Here is an 18,800-nt window from a genome sequence, read left to right as displayed (position 1 = left end):
GTTAGTTGTAACAATTGAACTGAATGGTGCTTTTCATTGCTTTAATATTGTTAGCATGTGCTACAGGATAACTGTCAGTGAGCACGCTGTGTCTCCGAATAACGAGCTGATTTGATGGTCTCTAAAGTTAACGGAGATAAGGTGAAGGGATTGTGTAATTCTGCTCCAGTTACAATGTGGCGTGCTGAGGTGTCGAATCAATGAATAACTAATGATCACCCACTGGGGTTGATGTGTCAGGCTAGCGTGATGCTGACAGTCTCTGTCCTTTTGTCATATGCGCATAATTTAATAGATAATTGAGTACCACTTTACAATAAGACTACCCTCAAGTGCCAACCTGAGCGCTCAATAACATTTTCTATGCTCAAAATGCTCCATTGCGTGCTCAGGATAGAGGCACAAAAATAACGCCATACAGTAAGAAATATTGTAGTATGTTAGCTAAAAGAAAGGAGGAACACACTGTGACCTACCTGTAGCAAACCACAGATGTTGCTATGCATGCTGGGAATTCATGCCATAGAGTTTTGTTTGTTTTTCAGGAAGCTTATTTGGCTGAAATGTTCGAAGCTACCGGTTACTTCTCAACTCTCCACCACAACTACTCAATGAGGATGCTTTGTTTATTATTTGTCTAGAAACGCCAGTTCCCAGAAGGATTTAACCTTTTAATGTGTAATGAAATCAAATATTAAATCATAAAGGTTCTTAAACATTTGAATTGGTGTGATATGCTTGTCACTACTCTATGACTGTTTGGTACCTCGTAAAACACAAAACCTTAAGTGTGTGTGTGTGTGTGTGTGTGTGTGTGTGCGTGTGCGTGTGCGTGCATACCACTACTTTCACTTGCCACACACACTTGCAGTCTGTCTGAGGTTCCCTCATTGCTGCAGTCATATGCCTGTTTGCAGCCAGCTACAGCAACCTAAGCCTGCGGAGTGGCAACCCTATCTTCCTCAGACACTGGCCACGGGCACCAGAATAGTAAATAATATGTGAGATCCCGGGACTAACTAAATATCTGTAAAATCTCACCTTCAGACAGCAGCTAAATATAAGTGCAGCCACCTTTGCCATTAAGGGCTTTTGACTTCATGGAACATTACAGGAGGAACTGGAGGAAATGCCTCTGCAAGATGCTGATTCCGGATTGACGTAGCTGGGAGGGCGGGCATGCACACATACCCACGCATGCTGTCGAAGATAAGCTGGGCACTTAGCAGAGGCATGTGCACATATTGGTCACACCAGCCTATATTGTGGGGTTACTTTAGGGTTTGCAGTTAGAGGAAAAACAGGAGTAGTGATGGCGGCAGAGCCACTTAACACATTAGGGTTGGAGAGACTCCACTTCCCATTTTAGCTCACAAGCATAAAAAAAGTGCTTATCCTTCTCTTGGACGAAAGTATGCAAGCACTTAATGGAGGCCACTAGAAACTGTGCCTCAGAATTGTTAATGCAACATTCATGCCCAACATTTTAAGGTTTTTAAAGCACCGTAATAGCAAAAAATCTACGGTGCCTTCATAATTTATAGTGCAAAAATTGTAGTTTAATGCCAAAAGAAAGTACAGTACTTACATGTTTGTATTAGGATTCTAAGAAACAAAAATAAAATAAACCCATAAGGATTATCGGTTAGTAATTGCACTATTAGATTCAATGCCCATAACTCTTGTGCTATAACTCTTAATACGTACAAGGTGCTTTCAATTTAAATTGGCATTCGAAAACACAGCTTGAGCCAGAAGTCGTGTATGAGATCAGAATGGTTTGAATCGCTCCCGTCCATAGTGAGAGCATTTCAAATCAGTCTCCTCGACACAACAGTTTAATTTCACATCACGCTCTTTAAAGTTCACCTGAACAGCTGCTGCAGAGAGGCTGTATGTACACCCCACATTATCTGGGTCGACTGGGGCTTTAAAGGCCACGGATAAGTCAACCCATTTATACCAGGAATCAAAAAGTGTTATTAGGTTATTTGATGCTGCAGCCCTGATGATGGATCATCTCTGCTGACAACGACGTGTAAAGAGAGTCAGCGACATGTTTAGGGTATGTTGATTTGCAAGTGACATCAAGTCTTTGGCAGCTAAGTACTACAGTTAGTAATGGTTCCTTGTTTAATGTCAAGAAATTGATTAAAGCTCAAATTGTCTCATGCAGTGATCACTCACTCTCTTGTAAGCTTCTCATCCATTGGTTCAATCATTCTTTCTTGTTGAGAGAAAGCAAGCTTTGCCACAAAATGTATCGAAACCAAAGATTTGTTTATACGTCATAAAGCACTTAAGCTGTAATTGAGTGGTTTTTGGAGGTAGTTCAAGCATTTTTCTTGCAATAGGCGTTCTTGTCCACTACCACAGTCATTGTGTTAATATTATCAACCCGCCAAGAGCAGGTTTTGGATTACAACACTAAACCGTCTAAAAAGAACTAGCGCAACAACAGTATTGCAATGCACTGGATTTGACAAGTTCTCCTTTTCGCTCCCTGTCCATAACTTCTTCTTATGAACCGCTAAACAAAGACTACGCATGTTGTTCCTATCTGCTTTGAAGGAACACATCCACTTAAAATAGCTTGATTACTGGAGAACTAGTGAAGGTCACTTTCACTTTGTGACACCTGCGTTTTCTCCCAGCATGCAGCATGGCCACATCTCCTCTATCACCAAGTTTTTTTTTTTATAGGTCAAAAAGGGTTGAATGTTTACTGTCTTAGATCTTGTGCAGTTTCCTGTTACACTAAATCAAGCTTCCACTAAGTGTGTATCAGTTAAAGGTCTTGTGACAGATCACTTTCGGTCAAATGTATTTCCCTTGAATTTGCTTGATATGTTCGCAGGGAAAGCAGATAAAACATCTGCACAGTTTAGCATTTTCAAACTCATAATCCAGCAGCTGCAGTGCATATTTGAGCTCTGACTAAAAACGCCTGATTCTCCACATTCCTCCGGCTCCAAAGATTCCCCTCTGCCCCTGTGTCAAAGCTTGGCCTCCAGCCGAGACATGCTCACCAACACGCCCCACGCTCCATGGAAACTCCACTCCTTCTCAATGGACAAACGCTCCAACTGAGCCTCATACAGATAGATATACACACTGTACAGAGCAAGGAGACAGGGTTGGGAGTCAAGTTTGCTGGACTGTTTCAAACACACACACAACGAGGGTCTCCCATGGGCCCAGCGCAGTCTGTGAACTGAGATCTCTTTTGTTTACCCCGGGAGACAATAACGTGTCTGTTCTCTCTGTCTGTTTTGTCTCTTTTTCCCCTCCTTCCCTGTCCATGCCCCTCTCCATGCTCTTTCATCCCTCCCTCGCCGTACCTCATCTCCAGGATGACAATCTGCGACCTCTACACCATGCCGAGGGTGGCTGAGCCCGTCTGGTTGACCATGATGTCCGGGGCGTCGGAGAAGAACCAGCTCTGCGGTCACTTCATGAGGGAGCTCTCGCTGCTGATGGAGCAGGCCTCCAAGAACCAGTTGAGTGACTGCTTGTTCTCACACCTACGCCGCCATCAGTCAAGACATGTTTTTAAAGTATCTCAAAAAGGGGATCATGGAAATACGTTAAAAGTCATTTCCAAACACATATCACTTACTGGTTTTTAAGAGTGGTAGGCCACAGCAAACCCACCTGTTGTGAAGATCAGGCTGTTCACCACTCGATTGATCTTTTCTGAGCTGACAGCATTCAGCAAGCTAATGTAAAGAGAGAAGACATGCAGAGCAGAACTCGGACACAAAGAACATTTAGTCTTTTTTGCTTCTACTTCCTGGACAAGCCTATAAACAGAGAAACACATGCAGGTTCACACACTGTTCATTCTATTCTACTCAGTCTATCGTCTTTCTCACCCTGTTCATGGCTCTCAAACATACACACAAGTGAGTGTTTCACCCTCTTTGCATGTATTGGTCTGCCTCTGAGGGAGCTGTGAATGCCAGTCTCTAATTGCTTATTGTTGCTGTCATAAAGCCACGTCAAAACACTGCTAATTGTACACAAATGAATTGGTAGCAAGGCCTTTATGGAACATATTCACACTTGATCCATGTAGCATTTAGAAGTGTTTTTATCGCATTCTTTATTCAAATTGTATCATTGATTGCATAAAGCAAAAATAACATGTTAAGACAATCATAAAACATAGTTTTTTAACCCTTTATAGACATACAAAAATAATGTTAAATTGAGGGTACAAAAATAATTTTGAAGAAATTCCACATGAGCAATACAAACCCCTCCACTTGGAAGACGTCGTGGTGGAATACTGTTTATCAGACTGAAGAATCAGAACGTGTCTGTACTTTACTATTACTATCTTTCACTTTCTCATGTTCTCTAAATCCCTGCACACTCTAAATGGTGTCTCCTAGGCAACCATTGGTGTTTCCTCATTAGCATAATTTATCTGAAAAGTCAGCGTTTCCACCAATGTCAGGGTGTCTTCCACACATCCATTTTGGACTTGACGATACACAACTACTTCTACGCTATGTTGACTCTCGGATGAAGCCATATGTCTCCCTGGCAACAAAATGTCTCGTAAGACATCATTTATTTTCTGAGGCGTCCTGTCAGTTTTCCCATGATGCTAGTGATGAGTACCGCAGTCACAACTGTGCTGGAGCACATGACTGAACTTGAGTAGCATTGGTGTTGAGTCACGAGACAGGAAAGGAAGTAGACACTTGTGGTCAGGAGTGAGAAGTGAATCATTTGTATTGGTGTGTGTGTGTGTGTGTCTTTCTGAATACATTTCTATTTGTGTGTGTGGCAAACAATGGATGTGTGTGTTGTGGCCAGCAACAAAAGGTCTGACCAAGTTGACCTCACCAAATAAGGTCAGGAGGGAAACTGAGAAATCATTTTTGATCGGGTTCACACAGCTAGGATGTTTGGATTCTCCTCGACTCTTTGCTCACCAACCCATATCTGATTTATTTCAGATTCCTCCCCGCGTTATTGACAGCCATCCTGACCAATCATCTGGCCTGGGTGCCCACCGTCATGCCCAATGGGCAGCCTCCAATCAAGATCTTCCTCGAGAAACACTCCTCCAAGAGCGTCGACATGCTGGCCAAGACGCACCCTTACAACCCGCTCTGGGCACAACTAGGTGAGGCACTCAGAAAACAAACACACAAGCACACACAGGGACAAAGTAAATGGACGTCTGATGGAACACCTGTGTTTGATCCTCATTTTCGCTGAAGCTGGAACGCATCCTCACCTGTCATCATTAATCATCCCAGCACAAAGACAAGTTGGGACTGAATGTTCTCCACATGCAGCTCCATTAGACCGCACTCTGTTGTAGCTCTTAAGTCAGTTTCAGAAGTGTAATGCATTAATGATCTTGTGATAAAAACGCAATTTAAAAATGTAAAATGAAATAATACTCCAATGAGGTGCAGTTCATTTAAATGCTTATTGCTGTGTAAAGCATCAGTGTTTTTTATTGTAACATGTTGCATTACTAATCTTCTATTTGTGCACTTCTGCGCAGTCTCTCTCTTTTTAATGTGTTACACACACAGTATAGCTGTAGATGATTTTTAGATGCATGTAGTGAGTGGTGATATCCTTTGAATACACAAACATCTTATAGAGTATGTTGAGTAGTCCACACTTTCACCTCATGTGACATGGAGAGCTCTGGTAAAGTGAGTTCATGGTGCCTCCTGGAGTTCATAGTGAGAACTGCACACCAGAGAGGAAAGAACACGTTAGTCTTTTGTTTGTTTGACTGGCGATTGTTTAAACGTACCTTCATAAGTTCTGTAATATGTCCTTTGTGAGAGTAAAATAAAAGCCTCAAATATTGATATAAACTGTTTTTATATCCACATACTAAAATGTAAGTCAAACTTAATGTATTTTTCTCAAAGTCTTCATCACACAACTTTTCTCATGATGGATGTATTTCGGGGATCCAAGCAATGACTGTCTCTTGTGCCAGTTTTGTAGTCGTATGTATTAGAAGTGTGTTATGTACACACTGTGTAGTGTATTCAGAGGGGACCCCTATTTACTCTTCTACAAACTGCCTGCTCGGTACAGCTCGCTCATTTTAATGATATATAAAGAAAGAAAGATCTATAACCTATTTATGAGTAATTTTCTCGACAACCGTTCATCCAATCAACTTCACACTGCGGCAAAACTGGAGACTTCACAATCAAATGTTATGGAACGAGTATAAATAAATGATTTAAAAAAACATTACCTGCTAAAATAATTTGATAAATCTAAATGGCTGTACAGAAGTGCTGATGAGTTGTTTTTCCCTCACTGTGTAGGCGACCTGTACGGGGCCATAGGGTCCCCGGTGCGGCTGTCCAGGACGGTGGTGGTGGGCCGCAGACAGGAGCTGGTCCAGAGGCTCCTCTACATCCTCACCTACTTCATCCGCTGCTCCGAGCTGCTGGAGACGCACATGCTGGACAGCGCCGAGGACGAGGCCATCGTCATCCCCGGCTCCCTCATCACCACCTCCCTGAGGAGAGGAGAGGTGGAGGAGTCGGACTACGTGCTGGTCACCGTCCACAAACCCAGCGGGGACTACTTGTCTCACCCCACCCACAGCCGGCAGACCGAGGCAGAGGACAGCAGCTACCCTTCAGACAACAGCCTCCAGAGCAGCACTTACACAGACACAGAGGGGGAGCAGGGTGGGGGGGACACACCCAAGGAGGAGGATGAGGAGGAGGAGGAGGAGGAGGAAGAGGAGGAGGACAGCAGTGACAGTCAAGGGTCCAGGAGCAGTGTGCTTCAGACGGGGGACAGTGCTGTTATCAGGATTGCAGAATCAGCTGATCCCGGGGGGCTGCTCAGGGAGTCCAGCAGCCCCCCGGGAGTCCCAGAGGCCCGGCTTGAGACGGTGCTGCGGGTGGGCTCGGCGTCCCCCAGGGAGGAGGTCTGTGTGCTGGACACAGAGACCAAGGGAGACCTTAGACTCATCGTCCCGCCCACACCCACAGCCTCACTGGCATCATCACCATCTCCTGTCCCCACAGAGCAGAAGACCCCCGGCTCAGAGGCTGGGATGGATGCAGGCGTAGGGACCCAGCCCCCCAGGATGCTGGCCTCTCTGCCGTTAGAGATCCCTCTGGAGAAGAAGCTCCATGATAAAAACACACCTGCTGCTGCAGTGCCAGTTCCAGGAAGCACCGCGTCGGGGCCCATGTCTCTGATCCTGACAGAAGAGGACGAGCCGGCAACAAAGGTCACCTTCCTCATCGGAGACTCCATGTCTCCAGAGTCGGACACAGAGAGCCGCCGGAGGAAAGTGGAAGAGGACATGAAGAAGTACAAGAAGCACCTCAAGGACAAACCTCTCCACCAGCAGCTGATGCTGATGCAGCAGAAACAGCATCAGGTGCAACATCACAAACCCAAGAGTGGAGCGGAGTCGAAGACCAGCAGCAGCAGCCAATCAGAGGACCAAACCAAACAGACCAAGGCAGCCCCCCCCCTGCAGCGGGTATCCAGTAAGATGCCCAAGTGGACCCCCAACTGTGTGAACGATTTTGACGAGTACTTCAGTGTGGATAACCCCGTGGAGACTAGGACTATAGAAGATGTGGCCAAACGACCGACGGCCAGCAGCACAGACAGTATGCACAAAGACCTGCTGGACCCCTCGGGAGTCCCCCAACCCGGGGACATTGGGGGCCACAACAGTCCGGGGATAGGTCTGTGTTTAGGTTCAGGTAGGCCGGAGGTGGGGTCCAGCAGGAAGGGAGACATTTTGCTGAGCGTCCAGAGGAGATGCAGGTGTGGCTCCACAGATTCCTCCGACACATGCTGCTGCAGCAGAAGCTGTTCTGTTGAGCAGGACAAGGGTCTTCTGCTGTCGGTCCCCTTCCCCCAGGATGAGAGCAGCAAGGGCACAGAGGACCAAAAGAACAAGGCGATGCCGGCCAACGACTGGGAGATCCCCCGCAACGAGAGCTCGGACAGCGCGCTGGGGGACAGTGAGAGCGAGGACACAGAGGACTGGCAGGAGGAGATGCTGCTGCCCCTCCCCGGGTGAGTACATGACACAATAACTAGTGCAAATGCTAATGTTCATTTTGTTTCATTAGTCTTAGTGAAAAATAATAATTTGAAGTTTTTATCACGTTGAGTAAACCCTATGCTGTTATTCTTTCAGGTTTTATTTAACTTAAAATCAGGATATTTTAGTCTAATCCTAGTGAAAAAAAAAAAAAGTATTTCTGTCTGGTATTGAAAAATGTAAATAAACATTTTTTTTAGTCATCAGATTATATAGAACATTTGAGTCAAACTAGGATAGCCAAAAAAAAAATGCAGTTATTTTTGTCAAACTTACTTACCATTATGATTCTGATGTAAAACATAGGTTGAACACCTTTATTGTTTTAAAAGTACAGTTTGAGTGAAATACTGCATCTTGATCTTTCTCCCCTCATCTTTGCACAAACAAAAAAAAGCCATAAAGTTTACATATGAGTTTTCAAAATGAAAAGTAATACATCCCTTCTGACTCCGTCTTCCTTTGTAATTGATGTTATAATGACGGCAGGTATCTATCTTTATCTTTTGGGATCACATATCTCATCACATGTTTGCTTTGTAGGTCAAAGTTGGTGGAGAACTACTCGAAGCCAAGCATTGCCAACTTTGGCCGCTCTCTGTTCGGAGGCTACTGCCCCACCTACGTGCCAGACTTTGTACTGCAAGGGTTGCCTAGCGACGAAAAGCTTCGGCAGTGCCTCATGGCCGAATTAACCCACGCTGTTCAGGTAAAGTTCAAGTGTTAAACCTTTTCACTTTCATTGCCATTGAAGCGTTTTGAACAACCAGAATGTGATTGCAAACAAGTCATTTAACTTACAAGAAAATGTGGTTTTGGATTGAACCCTTATCTTCACTTTATGCATGTGTATTATTGTAACTGAATGTTTTCTCTTCTGCAGCATCCAGTATTGGACGAGCCTATCGCGGAAGCCGTCTGCATTATAGCAGACACAGAGAAGTGGACGGTGCAGGTGGCTAGCAGTCAGAGGCGAGCCACAGACGTCAACAAGCTGGGGAAGGAGGTCCTGGTGTCCAACTTGGTGTCAAACTTACTGCAGTCCACCCACCAGCTCTACAAACTCAACATCTCACCCAACTTTGTACGTGACACCTCTCAGCCAAACACTGGTTATTCAGCAGCAAGCACCACTTTGATTCCTGTGCTTTAACATCCATGTTTCCTTCCTCTTCTCCTCAGTGTATCATGCACCTTGAAGACCGCCTGCAGGAAATCTACTTCAAGAGCAAGATGCTTGCTGAGTATTTGAAGGGTCAGACAAGAGTCCATGTCAAAGAGTTGGGCATGGTCTTAGGGTAAGGGGTTAACCTTTATTCTCCACTCACATGTGCTGGAAAGCAGAACATAAATGCCTAACTAATCTACTGAAACGTATTCTGTGGATTTTGTATCTCTAGCAGCAGGTCCCTGTTATTTGTCTCATGCACTATAATCACTATAATGATGCAAATGCACATGCAGTCCAATGAAGGCTTTAAAACTATAGGAACTTTGCCATTTATTGAGGGAGGAATGTTTTAGAGCTCTATGGTACACAGTGAGTTTTTCTGAGTATTACTGAATTTAAACATAACTGTTATTTGCCCATAAGGACGCCCCATATGGCGCTAGTGATGTGTCGGTCGCGAACGAGCCGTTTTTGTTGTTGTTAAGGAGGCCTAATGATCTCCGCGCTACGGGTGCTCCGTGCATGCATGCAGTGACATTTCATATCCAAGGATTAGAGACTGTTGGATGCTGCTGTTTTGAGCAATGCGATATATTTATTTTCATTATGTTATTTATTTATGATTATTTTTAAGCTCAGCAAAGATTTGTTGTCAGTTTGCGTGGTTCTACAATCAGAGTTACAAGGGTCTGTAAATGCAACGAAAACAATTGGCCACAGCATGTAATTTTTACTTTTGAATACTTCAGTACAAAGGATGTATTGAATAATTTAAGTGATAGGCTATGTGTACACATATAAATCTTTAGTCAAAACAGGGCTAAATTTGATTGAATTATAAAAGGTATTTTTTGCAGATAAACCTATTAACCCCGCCCCCTTAAAAAAAAATGGTTATTTTGAACGGCTCTCGCAAAGGAACGGAGCCATAAGATCCGGCTCCCTTCAAAGAGCAATAATTCCCATCACTACATGGCACCTTACTGGAAAAAACCCCGTTAATGTTTTAAACAACCAGCAACAACATATTATACTCAAGTTATTTAAATCAGTGTTGTGTGTAAACTCTTGACAGATAACAAATCATTTTGCTAGGATATACTTTGTTTAGTATAAAAGGAACTCCAAAGTTGCAGATCTGTAACTAGCACTATTGGATTCAATGTGAAATCGAACTTTTCATTTTGTGATTTTTACCAATTAAACATGGCAGTGTGATATTTATAAATGGTGTTACTTTAAACAGGCCACGTAGATCTTATCCTGATGTTTGCTCTGGTGTCGTTTCAGAATCGAGTCCAGCGACCTCCCCCTGTTGGCCGCAGTGGCCAGCACCCACTCCCCCTATGTGGCCCAGATCCTCCTATGAGGCTGTCAGACCACGGGAGGGGGCACTCTGGCCCCAAATCAACCGTCCATGCTCCACAGCTGACCCCCGTCATGGTGTTCTCCTCCCACTCTGCAGTGTAGATGTTACACCACCGGGGGGAGCTAGAGTCCCTCTGTCCCAGTCCCAGTCCTTTGAATGTTTCTTTAAAATACTCTTTTTATTTTTGGACAGAAAAACGCCAAAGACTTTATAAATGTTTCCAGGTGAGAATGAAACATTAAGGATTTCTACGGTATAATAACATTGGACTTTTTTTCCTTCTACTTTTTCTCTGTACAATCTGTGTCAGACTACAAGATGGATTTTTTTATTTGAACATTTTAAGGTTAATATTATTGAGAACTTTATCAATCTCATGCATTTATGTTATTTCATTTATCTTCATGTTTTTGTTTACAAGCCAAATTTCCCTTGAGATATCCCAGTGACACGTTTTATTGTAATTGAGGTTATTTTTGGTTCGACAAACCGGTTTTGAGATCGCTTAAAGCGGCTTTGACATTCTTATCATAGGTACAGCACTACCTCAGATCTTCACATGGATGACACACATTTACAGTCACCCAATAGAAAACCCTGAGGTAAACGTTTGAAGGTATTTTAATCAGAGGAATGTCAGCGTCATCTTCGTGCAGACCCTATGCTGTGTTCTTCAACAAGGGGAGTTTGGTAAATTCCTGGGGATGATTGTTTCACACATATTTTTCAGAATGTGTTTTAAGTTCCCCGCTCTACTGTGGATAAAAGCTCCGACACACATCATCTACATGTATTTTACAACCCAAATGCTGAAGTATTTTCACACTTTTATAGCTTCGCCACCTTTCTACAATGTTTACGGCTTCGATGTTTGCTGCAGACAAAAAGAGGAACACGGGAGGCCTTAAAATAGATACAAATATGTATGAGTTAACACTATTTTCAAACATGTTTCTATGACGGTTATACTCACAGAAACACGCAGAATATAAAAGCTCTAGTAGCACCCTTTAAAAATAATGTTTCTTTAGATTTTCCATGACATTGAAAAGTGATTTTGGCTGTTATATCTTTAAAGCCAGGGTGCGATTTGGTGAGCGTAAATAAGAAGTTCCTTTCATAGTTTCAGTTTAGGTGGATTCTCTCCTGTGCATAGGGTGTTTTCTGCAGTGGGGGCCAATGGTATTTTATTGTTTGTACTTTTCGTTGTAAGTACTTTTTATTGTTTCATCGGCATTGGAAATAAATCTATATTTTGTTATCTCTTTAATTAACTCCAGAAATAAAAGGAGGAGTTAAACATTTCCCAATATTATTTAATATAGGTCAAAGCAGAGAGGAAACACAAGAGTTTTAAATACATATGAAGGCAGAGGGAGGAGCTTAATTTAGCCGATAAGCTCAATAAATATTCAAATGAGTACTTACTGGAACAACCCTTCCACAATGTTTAAAAATGTGTGCTTAAAGATTAGCGTATACACATTATATGTTGGACTGAATGCTGAGAATGGCTTGTATTGTTAGAGAAAGCAGGAATAATGTGTTTCTTTCTGATCCTGTATATGACCCAAGTCTTAATAGAGATGTGGCATGAATGCATCAGAGCTCACTTTGCTGGTAAAATGTCTAGAGACGTGCTTGTTGCATTGAAGATGCTCCGCTGTATCAGCCTACATTTTGTACAACCCAGCCATTATGTTTAAAAGGTATGAATTTATACCTGCTTTCACTTATTTGTATATGAATAAATTATTTAGTAAGTTTAGCCCATGGTATGTGTAACGGTTCATGTAAACTGTACATACTCTTGTTTATTTCCATGTATTTGTACAGAATGTCTTGAATTGTCTCTTCAAATTATTTTTTCCCAATTTTATGGGAATGTTGTGCAATAAAAATGCCGATGTTAAGAATTTATGTTGCTGGGAATTCTTTCTGTCACAAAATCAAAGGGGAAAGGGGGAAATAAATCATGGAAAAGTGAAAGAGATATGTAAATATAAACATTTTTCCCAAAACCTCAAAAAGAGCTATAATTTGCATCTGGGAATTACTGATGGTATACACACTACAGTTATAAGTGTAGTTGATGTACCACATACCCTTGTATCTGTTTATAAGACGGCATTGAAAAACGAGTTTCCAGTGAATCCACAGACCCGGCTCTGATTTAATGGATCAGCTCCAAATGTGTGTTTCTTCACATGTCAGATTAGGATCTAAGTTGATCTTTTATTTTCCCACAAACATTTTTTAATTAAAAATAAATTGCATAGCTTACACGTGTAAACTGGTGTTGTTTTGGGGTTATCCCATTTGGGAATTCAGATTTTCCTTTTTTCTCTGCTTTTGCTGGTAGACGTTTTAATGATAGCCCAATCCATGACATTTCCTCCATCGCTGCCTCATTTTTAAACAGTCTGGAAAGTGGCTCTGAATCCGTGCAGAGAATAGCAATTTTATTTGGATTGGAGGTGGTTTCACTTCTGTTGCTCACCATCTGGATCACACATTGGACCCACCTTTTGCATTTACCACTCTGACGCTGGTTGAGGCTCCACCCCACCCTCCCCAGGATGCACACGTCACACACACACACACACACACACACACACACACACACACACACACACACACACACACACCGCAGTTATGCAATAATAGGAGTGTCATGGTAGCAGTGATTATTGCATTAATCCCACTGTCCGTATAGCTACTTTAGGAAAACATAGACTTAAAACACTGTTCGTTAAATCGGGGTTAAAACTGTGAGAAGTGCGTGAATATTCTTTGACCATACAACTTTTATGGTCAAAGAATATCCACTCTTGAGTTACTCAGAGTAACTCACTAAACATGAAATACTATATGACAGTAAAACAAGAATAGAGTTTAAAAGGGGAGTGATTTGTAAAATATCCATAAAGAAATAGAAAATCTGTTTACAGTTCTGTTTCATATGGATGTTGAGAGATGTATCCATAGGTCTCTTAATTTTGCTCTCAAAGTGCACCAGATTGATGCATTTAACTTCAATATTTAAAAAAAATCTTGTGTTAGATCCACTCCCCACTTGTAAAAATAGTACTTTACCCCTGCACCCCCTCTAATCTCAGATGCACCCTGAGTCATTTTGTTAAAGTACGGTGAGCCGTTCTAAAATATACAGTAAAGAGACAAACCCACCAGCATGAGGATATAATATATGACTTTGAGCCAAATTCTTGTTTTTTGTTATTTATTTTATTTACTGTTTCAAGTCAATTTATTTATAAATAAATTGACTTGAAACCGTTGCTGATTTAGAGTACTGGCACCTTTTTTATTCCAATTCAAGCACTGCATAAAAGCAGTATTTTCCCGCTAAAGCAGAAGCCGTGAATGTCTTTACTAAACTGTGCAGTTTTAACATGCACTTCATTAGTCTGATTAATCCTCATGTTGGGCAGTTTGTGGGAGCATGCTGACATTAGAAGTGTCAGAAGTCAGAGGGAGGCTCTATGTGGCGTTGAGGGACTGCTTTTGAAGCTCGTACACTCGAGTTTCAAAACTATTGAACGCGGTTTTCTATGCCATTAACGCTAGACTACGACAACACTTTTGAAATAAATAGCGTAATCATTATTTATCTTATAAATGCAATGTATAATGGAATTTATGATTAATTTTATGAGAAATACAATTAATTGTTGGTTAATTAAATACATCCGTCATTTGTGTTGATATATATGTGATATTAAATATATTTATACTGATATCTTATGGTTATATATGGGCTACTGTTGAAGTAGGCCTACTCTACTTATACTATAATTTGGTTTTTTTTCCCATCATTTTTACTTATTACCACTGGTCAGCAAAAGTAAGTCATGTCTTCATTCCAATAATTTATTTGAAAATGCCCCTTTATCAGTTGTGTAAAGTAACTATTAAGTACATTCACTCAAGTATATGAGAGTCTTGTCATTTGCTTGAGTATTTCTATTTTATGCTACTCTATCATTCTATTCCCCTACAATCCAGGGGCAAATGTTGTCCTTTATATTAATCTAAAACGGGCCGATATGCATAGTGAGTGGGCTACTTTTACTTTTGGTACTCTAAGTATATTTTGATGTACTTTTATTTGAGTAACAATTTCTAATGCAGGACTTGTACTTGTAACAGAGTAATCCTACACTCTGGTACTTCTACCTTTACCTGGGATCTGAGTACTTTTCCACACCTCTCGTAATGTAATACATTTTACATTTTGAATGTTTGAGTGACTAAAAGACGGGGTAGGTAACTATAAATTGAACGGCTTTTTTGCTGCATTCTTCTTTTTCAATGGTTTTTCGAATTCATGGGTCATTCCTAGCATTCGGTGCCATTTCAGCTAGGATATTGAAAAATAAAAAACATAATTTTCCATATTTAAAAAAAATGTAATCTGAATGATGGCTTGTTAAAGTAGGCCTATAAGAAAATATTTTGGTCAAGCTCAGGATATTATGTTTAAAAACTTTTTTTTTACCATCCCCAGTTACTGTGTGTCCACTGTGAAAAATAGTAACATGGTGGACATTTTATGCTAAACTTGGCTATTGCTACATGTGTGATGATAATACTAGCACTTGGTGACAACAGAAACATATATTTGATAGATGATATATTCACCATATTTTCTAAATGTAAAACAAATGGTTAGTTCCACTAAAAATGAGCAAAACAGGGTGGACATGTTATGCTTTACCGCAACAGTTAAGTTCTTTAAAACATTTAAAAAAACGTTGAAGGAAGAAAGCATTCACTCTGCTTCTTGAAGATGATTTTCCCACTCAAAATGTATCCTTCTTCTTCTTGAGTCATACAAATAGTGGAATAGTAAAGGGGCGTGTCCAGAGGGATTCAAATCAGAGTAACAGGGGGGACATTCAAACAGGGGACACACACTTTATTTTAAAATACAAATGAATTAACAACAACAATTTCAATTTGGTGTGGAATATTAGCAAAATGGTTATACAACAGTGACACAAATGTAGAATTTGTTTGTATTTATTTGATTTATTTTTGTATATCTGTTACAGAAGTTGAGCAAAAATGATTGGGGACACGGCAATTTGGCCTGCTTGTGCTAAAATCAGAGTAATTATTTCGAATTTTGAATATCCTTGCTAAATAACATTGTTGTTTTATGGTAGAGGGTATAAACATTTAAAACCAAGCTTTTAAAAAATAAGAATTAGACCTTTAAAATAAAAAAATATATGATATAATGTGGTGGGGACCTAAATGGCACCGAATGCTAGGAATGACCCGAATATATTTTTCACTTCATTCGCTCATGTTTCACTGCTGCCAGATATTCCCCTGTTTCCGACCGGCCCTGAATGCCGCCTCCTCTCCGTGCAGACAGATGTCGTCAACTCTCCCTCTCTGCAGGAGGAGGGATCTAAAATCTGAACTCCTGGATCACTGACGCAAGCTACTGAGCTGGATATTTCCTTTACCAAAGATGTACACAATTCAACACCAAAGGCCAGAGAGAATTAACTTTCTGTCACACTTTTTCGGTTGTATCTACTCTTTCTCGGACACGCAGTAGTTACGAGTCAAGTTTTTTCTCCCTTCTCCTGGAGGAGGAGTGGTGGGTAAACTCCATCCATGCTCAGCTCGGCGGGGACAAGATCCACGGGGATGTGAGTTGTTTCGGCTAAAGGAGAAACTAGGAGACGGGGAAGTGAGGATACCTCGAGAGGAAGTAATACAGGGGGATTTGAGCCGAAGTTATGAAAATGACTGGAGCCATGGAAACTTCTTTCAAACTGGCTTTGAAGAAACCACCCTCCCTCCGGACTGCAGAGGTAAACATATCTATCGTTTTTTTTTAAATTAGCATCGCTTTGCTAATGTTAGCTAAAAATCAAACTGTTGCTTCACTTAGCTGGTGGTGGGAGAAATATTCAGAGCCTTTACTTAAGTAAAAGTACCAATACATTAATGTCAAAATACCAGAGGTGGAAGAAATACTCTTGTGTAAAAGTAGAAGTACCACAGTGTAGGAACACTAAGTAAAAGTCCTTCATTCAAAATGTTACTGAAGTAAAAGTACAAAAGTATTGGAATCAAAATATACTTATAGTACCAATAGTAAAAGTAGTCATTATGCATATCCTCCCATTTCAGAATATGTTATATGATATATTTTGATTATAATTATTAATGTGTTTATCAAAGCTGTTAACGGTGCAGCTAGTTTTAATAACCTAGCTGGTGGATTTACTCCAGGTGTAACTAAAGTCTTATTTAAGTGTTGATTATATTTCACATCATTAATCCACATCTACAGAGTTTCTAAATATATTAAATAAATGTAGTTGAGTAAAAGTAGTCGATTAACCTATGAATTGTAGTGGAGTACACATATAAAGTAGCAGTATGGAAATAGTCAAGTAAAGTACAATTAACTCAAAATTGTATTTAAGTACACTACTTGAGTAAATGTACTTAATTATTTTCCACTACTGCATGTAAAGTAGCTGTCTTTAGGAAATCTTCACATAGCTGTCAGTGGAGTTTGACTGAAATAGTCCACAAGAGGTTGCTTGTGGTTTGATGTTATCATTCTGACTTTTCAATACATTCACATGCCTGTAACTGAAACCACATTAAGCAGAAGTTTATTTTCTAGACAGGTTTTTGGGAAACATTTGCCAGCTGGGTACGGTTTATACGCAACTGTAACAGTATGTCTTGATAAAGTAGTCATCTGTGAAATATAACACTGAAATGGAAAAGCCTAGACACAAAGTTATAGCATACAGGACAAACTGTATCAGAGGCTTCAGTGGAAGGTAAACTGGGGCACAAACTGAGACCTGGAGAGGGTGTCAGGCCCCTCCACCAACATGTTTGACACTTTTCTCACATCTTCACATCATTTATTGAAGGAATAGTTTGGTTTCTTGCTGAAGTTTGGGATAGCCCTCTTTAACTGCATTACATTCCAGGGCTGCATATACAGTGTTGTTAAACTAAACATAACATCACAGCTTCCCATCAGCAGGCTTATGCTTAAGCCCTGGAGTAGTTTGTGTAAACTTTAGCTTGAATGAAGCCAGTTAAATCAAATCACCACTGCTTTCTCATCCCTCCTTTTTCCCTCCTCCCCTCCCTGCCTCCTCCCCTCCCTGCCTCCTCCCTACACGAAGCTGTGGAAACACAGCTGGCTTGTCATTGCTTTAGTTATGCTCTGTGTCCAAAAATAGCTTACACCGTACTCCCTTCCATGTTCGGCTGCTGGTTTGAGTTTTGAAGTGCAAGCACTTTTCTACAGTACAAAAAAATGTTTTAGAAAAACCCCAGCCAGCTTTTGAAAAGGCCTCTTTTTACGGCTCTGATCCTCTGTTTGCTTGTGGGTGCATGCTGGGTAGAAAGCCTCTTTCACACCTTCATAGAGGGCTTTTGTGCACACTTGAACAAATCATAACAACTATGTTTAGTCACCAATATGTGACACATTCATAGCAGTGAAGTGGATCAGGGGTAATCAAGCGCATGATAGGGAGCACTTTGATAAAGTAACTACATTTAGCCTTATCCTCTTTCACTCTGTTCCTTCTTGAATATATGAAACCAGCATTGATATAGAGAGGGTGAAGAAAAGCAAGCAGACTTTTCTATGCAGTTATTCATAATGCTCAGGGTTTGGAGTACATTCATAAAATGCTTATTTTCATTACAAGGGTAGAAGTATGGCGGATCTGTGCATGTTATTGGACATTCCTCATGTGATTTTGCTACACTTGAAACTATAGCCAGGTTCAGCTTGACCAAGAACCTGTGTGTCAATGTCATTTTAGTTTAAAACTATGACTAGATTCAGTCACGGTTTAAAAGCACTAAACGTTCTCGCAATGCAAAAAGTATGCCAAAGCCATTTCGCTGTCTCAGCCTGTTGACCGTGATGAATTAAACAGACTGCAAATATGTAAATAAACTTGGAGTAATTAGGGATGCTCTATATATATATATATTTTTTTTTTTTATTCCACTATGTGTCAAAACATAATTTCTTATTTGTTTCACCTAATAGCGGAGAGCATCAAGTGTCTCCTGTGGTGTATTCATATGTTATCATGCCTACTGTTATTGCAAAGGACCACACACATTCTGGCGGAGCCCAATAA

The 18,800-nt window shown here is 40.9% G+C and overlaps 2 protein-coding genes across 4 annotated transcripts in view; both read left to right on the top strand.

The window, feature by feature from the left end:
- Nucleotides 1-12,543, top strand: part of fnip1 (folliculin interacting protein 1) — a 38,990-nt gene extending 26,447 nt beyond the window's left edge. For all 3 annotated transcript variants that reach the window (XM_079648198.1, XM_079648196.1, XM_079648197.1), the window contains 7 exons: nucleotides 3,353-3,499; nucleotides 4,971-5,140; nucleotides 6,324-8,055; nucleotides 8,627-8,792; nucleotides 8,967-9,167; nucleotides 9,266-9,381; nucleotides 10,545-12,543. In XM_079648198.1, the coding sequence (XP_079504324.1) occupies nucleotides 3,353-3,499; nucleotides 4,971-5,140; nucleotides 6,324-8,055; nucleotides 8,627-8,792; nucleotides 8,967-9,167; nucleotides 9,266-9,381; nucleotides 10,545-10,623 (2,611 nt within the window). In that variant the 3' untranslated portion in view covers nucleotides 10,624-12,543. The remainder of the gene's footprint in view (nucleotides 1-3,352; nucleotides 3,500-4,970; nucleotides 5,141-6,323; nucleotides 8,056-8,626; nucleotides 8,793-8,966; nucleotides 9,168-9,265; nucleotides 9,382-10,544) is intronic.
- A 3,497-nt stretch (nucleotides 12,544-16,040) lies between these two features.
- rapgef6 (Rap guanine nucleotide exchange factor (GEF) 6) overlaps nucleotides 16,041-18,800 on the top strand; it is a 147,948-nt gene continuing 145,188 nt past the window's right edge. The window contains exon 1 of the mRNA XM_079648703.1: nucleotides 16,041-16,475. Coding sequence (XP_079504829.1) covers nucleotides 16,401-16,475 — 75 coding nt within the window. The 5' untranslated portion in view covers nucleotides 16,041-16,400. The remainder of the gene's footprint in view (nucleotides 16,476-18,800) is intronic.

Source organism: Notothenia rossii (genome assembly GCF_949606895.1).
Source record: "Notothenia rossii genome assembly, chromosome: 9".
In the NCBI taxonomy this organism is placed as follows: Eukaryota; Metazoa; Chordata; class Actinopteri; order Perciformes; family Nototheniidae; genus Notothenia; species Notothenia rossii.
This window is presented reverse-complemented; position numbering and strand designations above follow the sequence as displayed.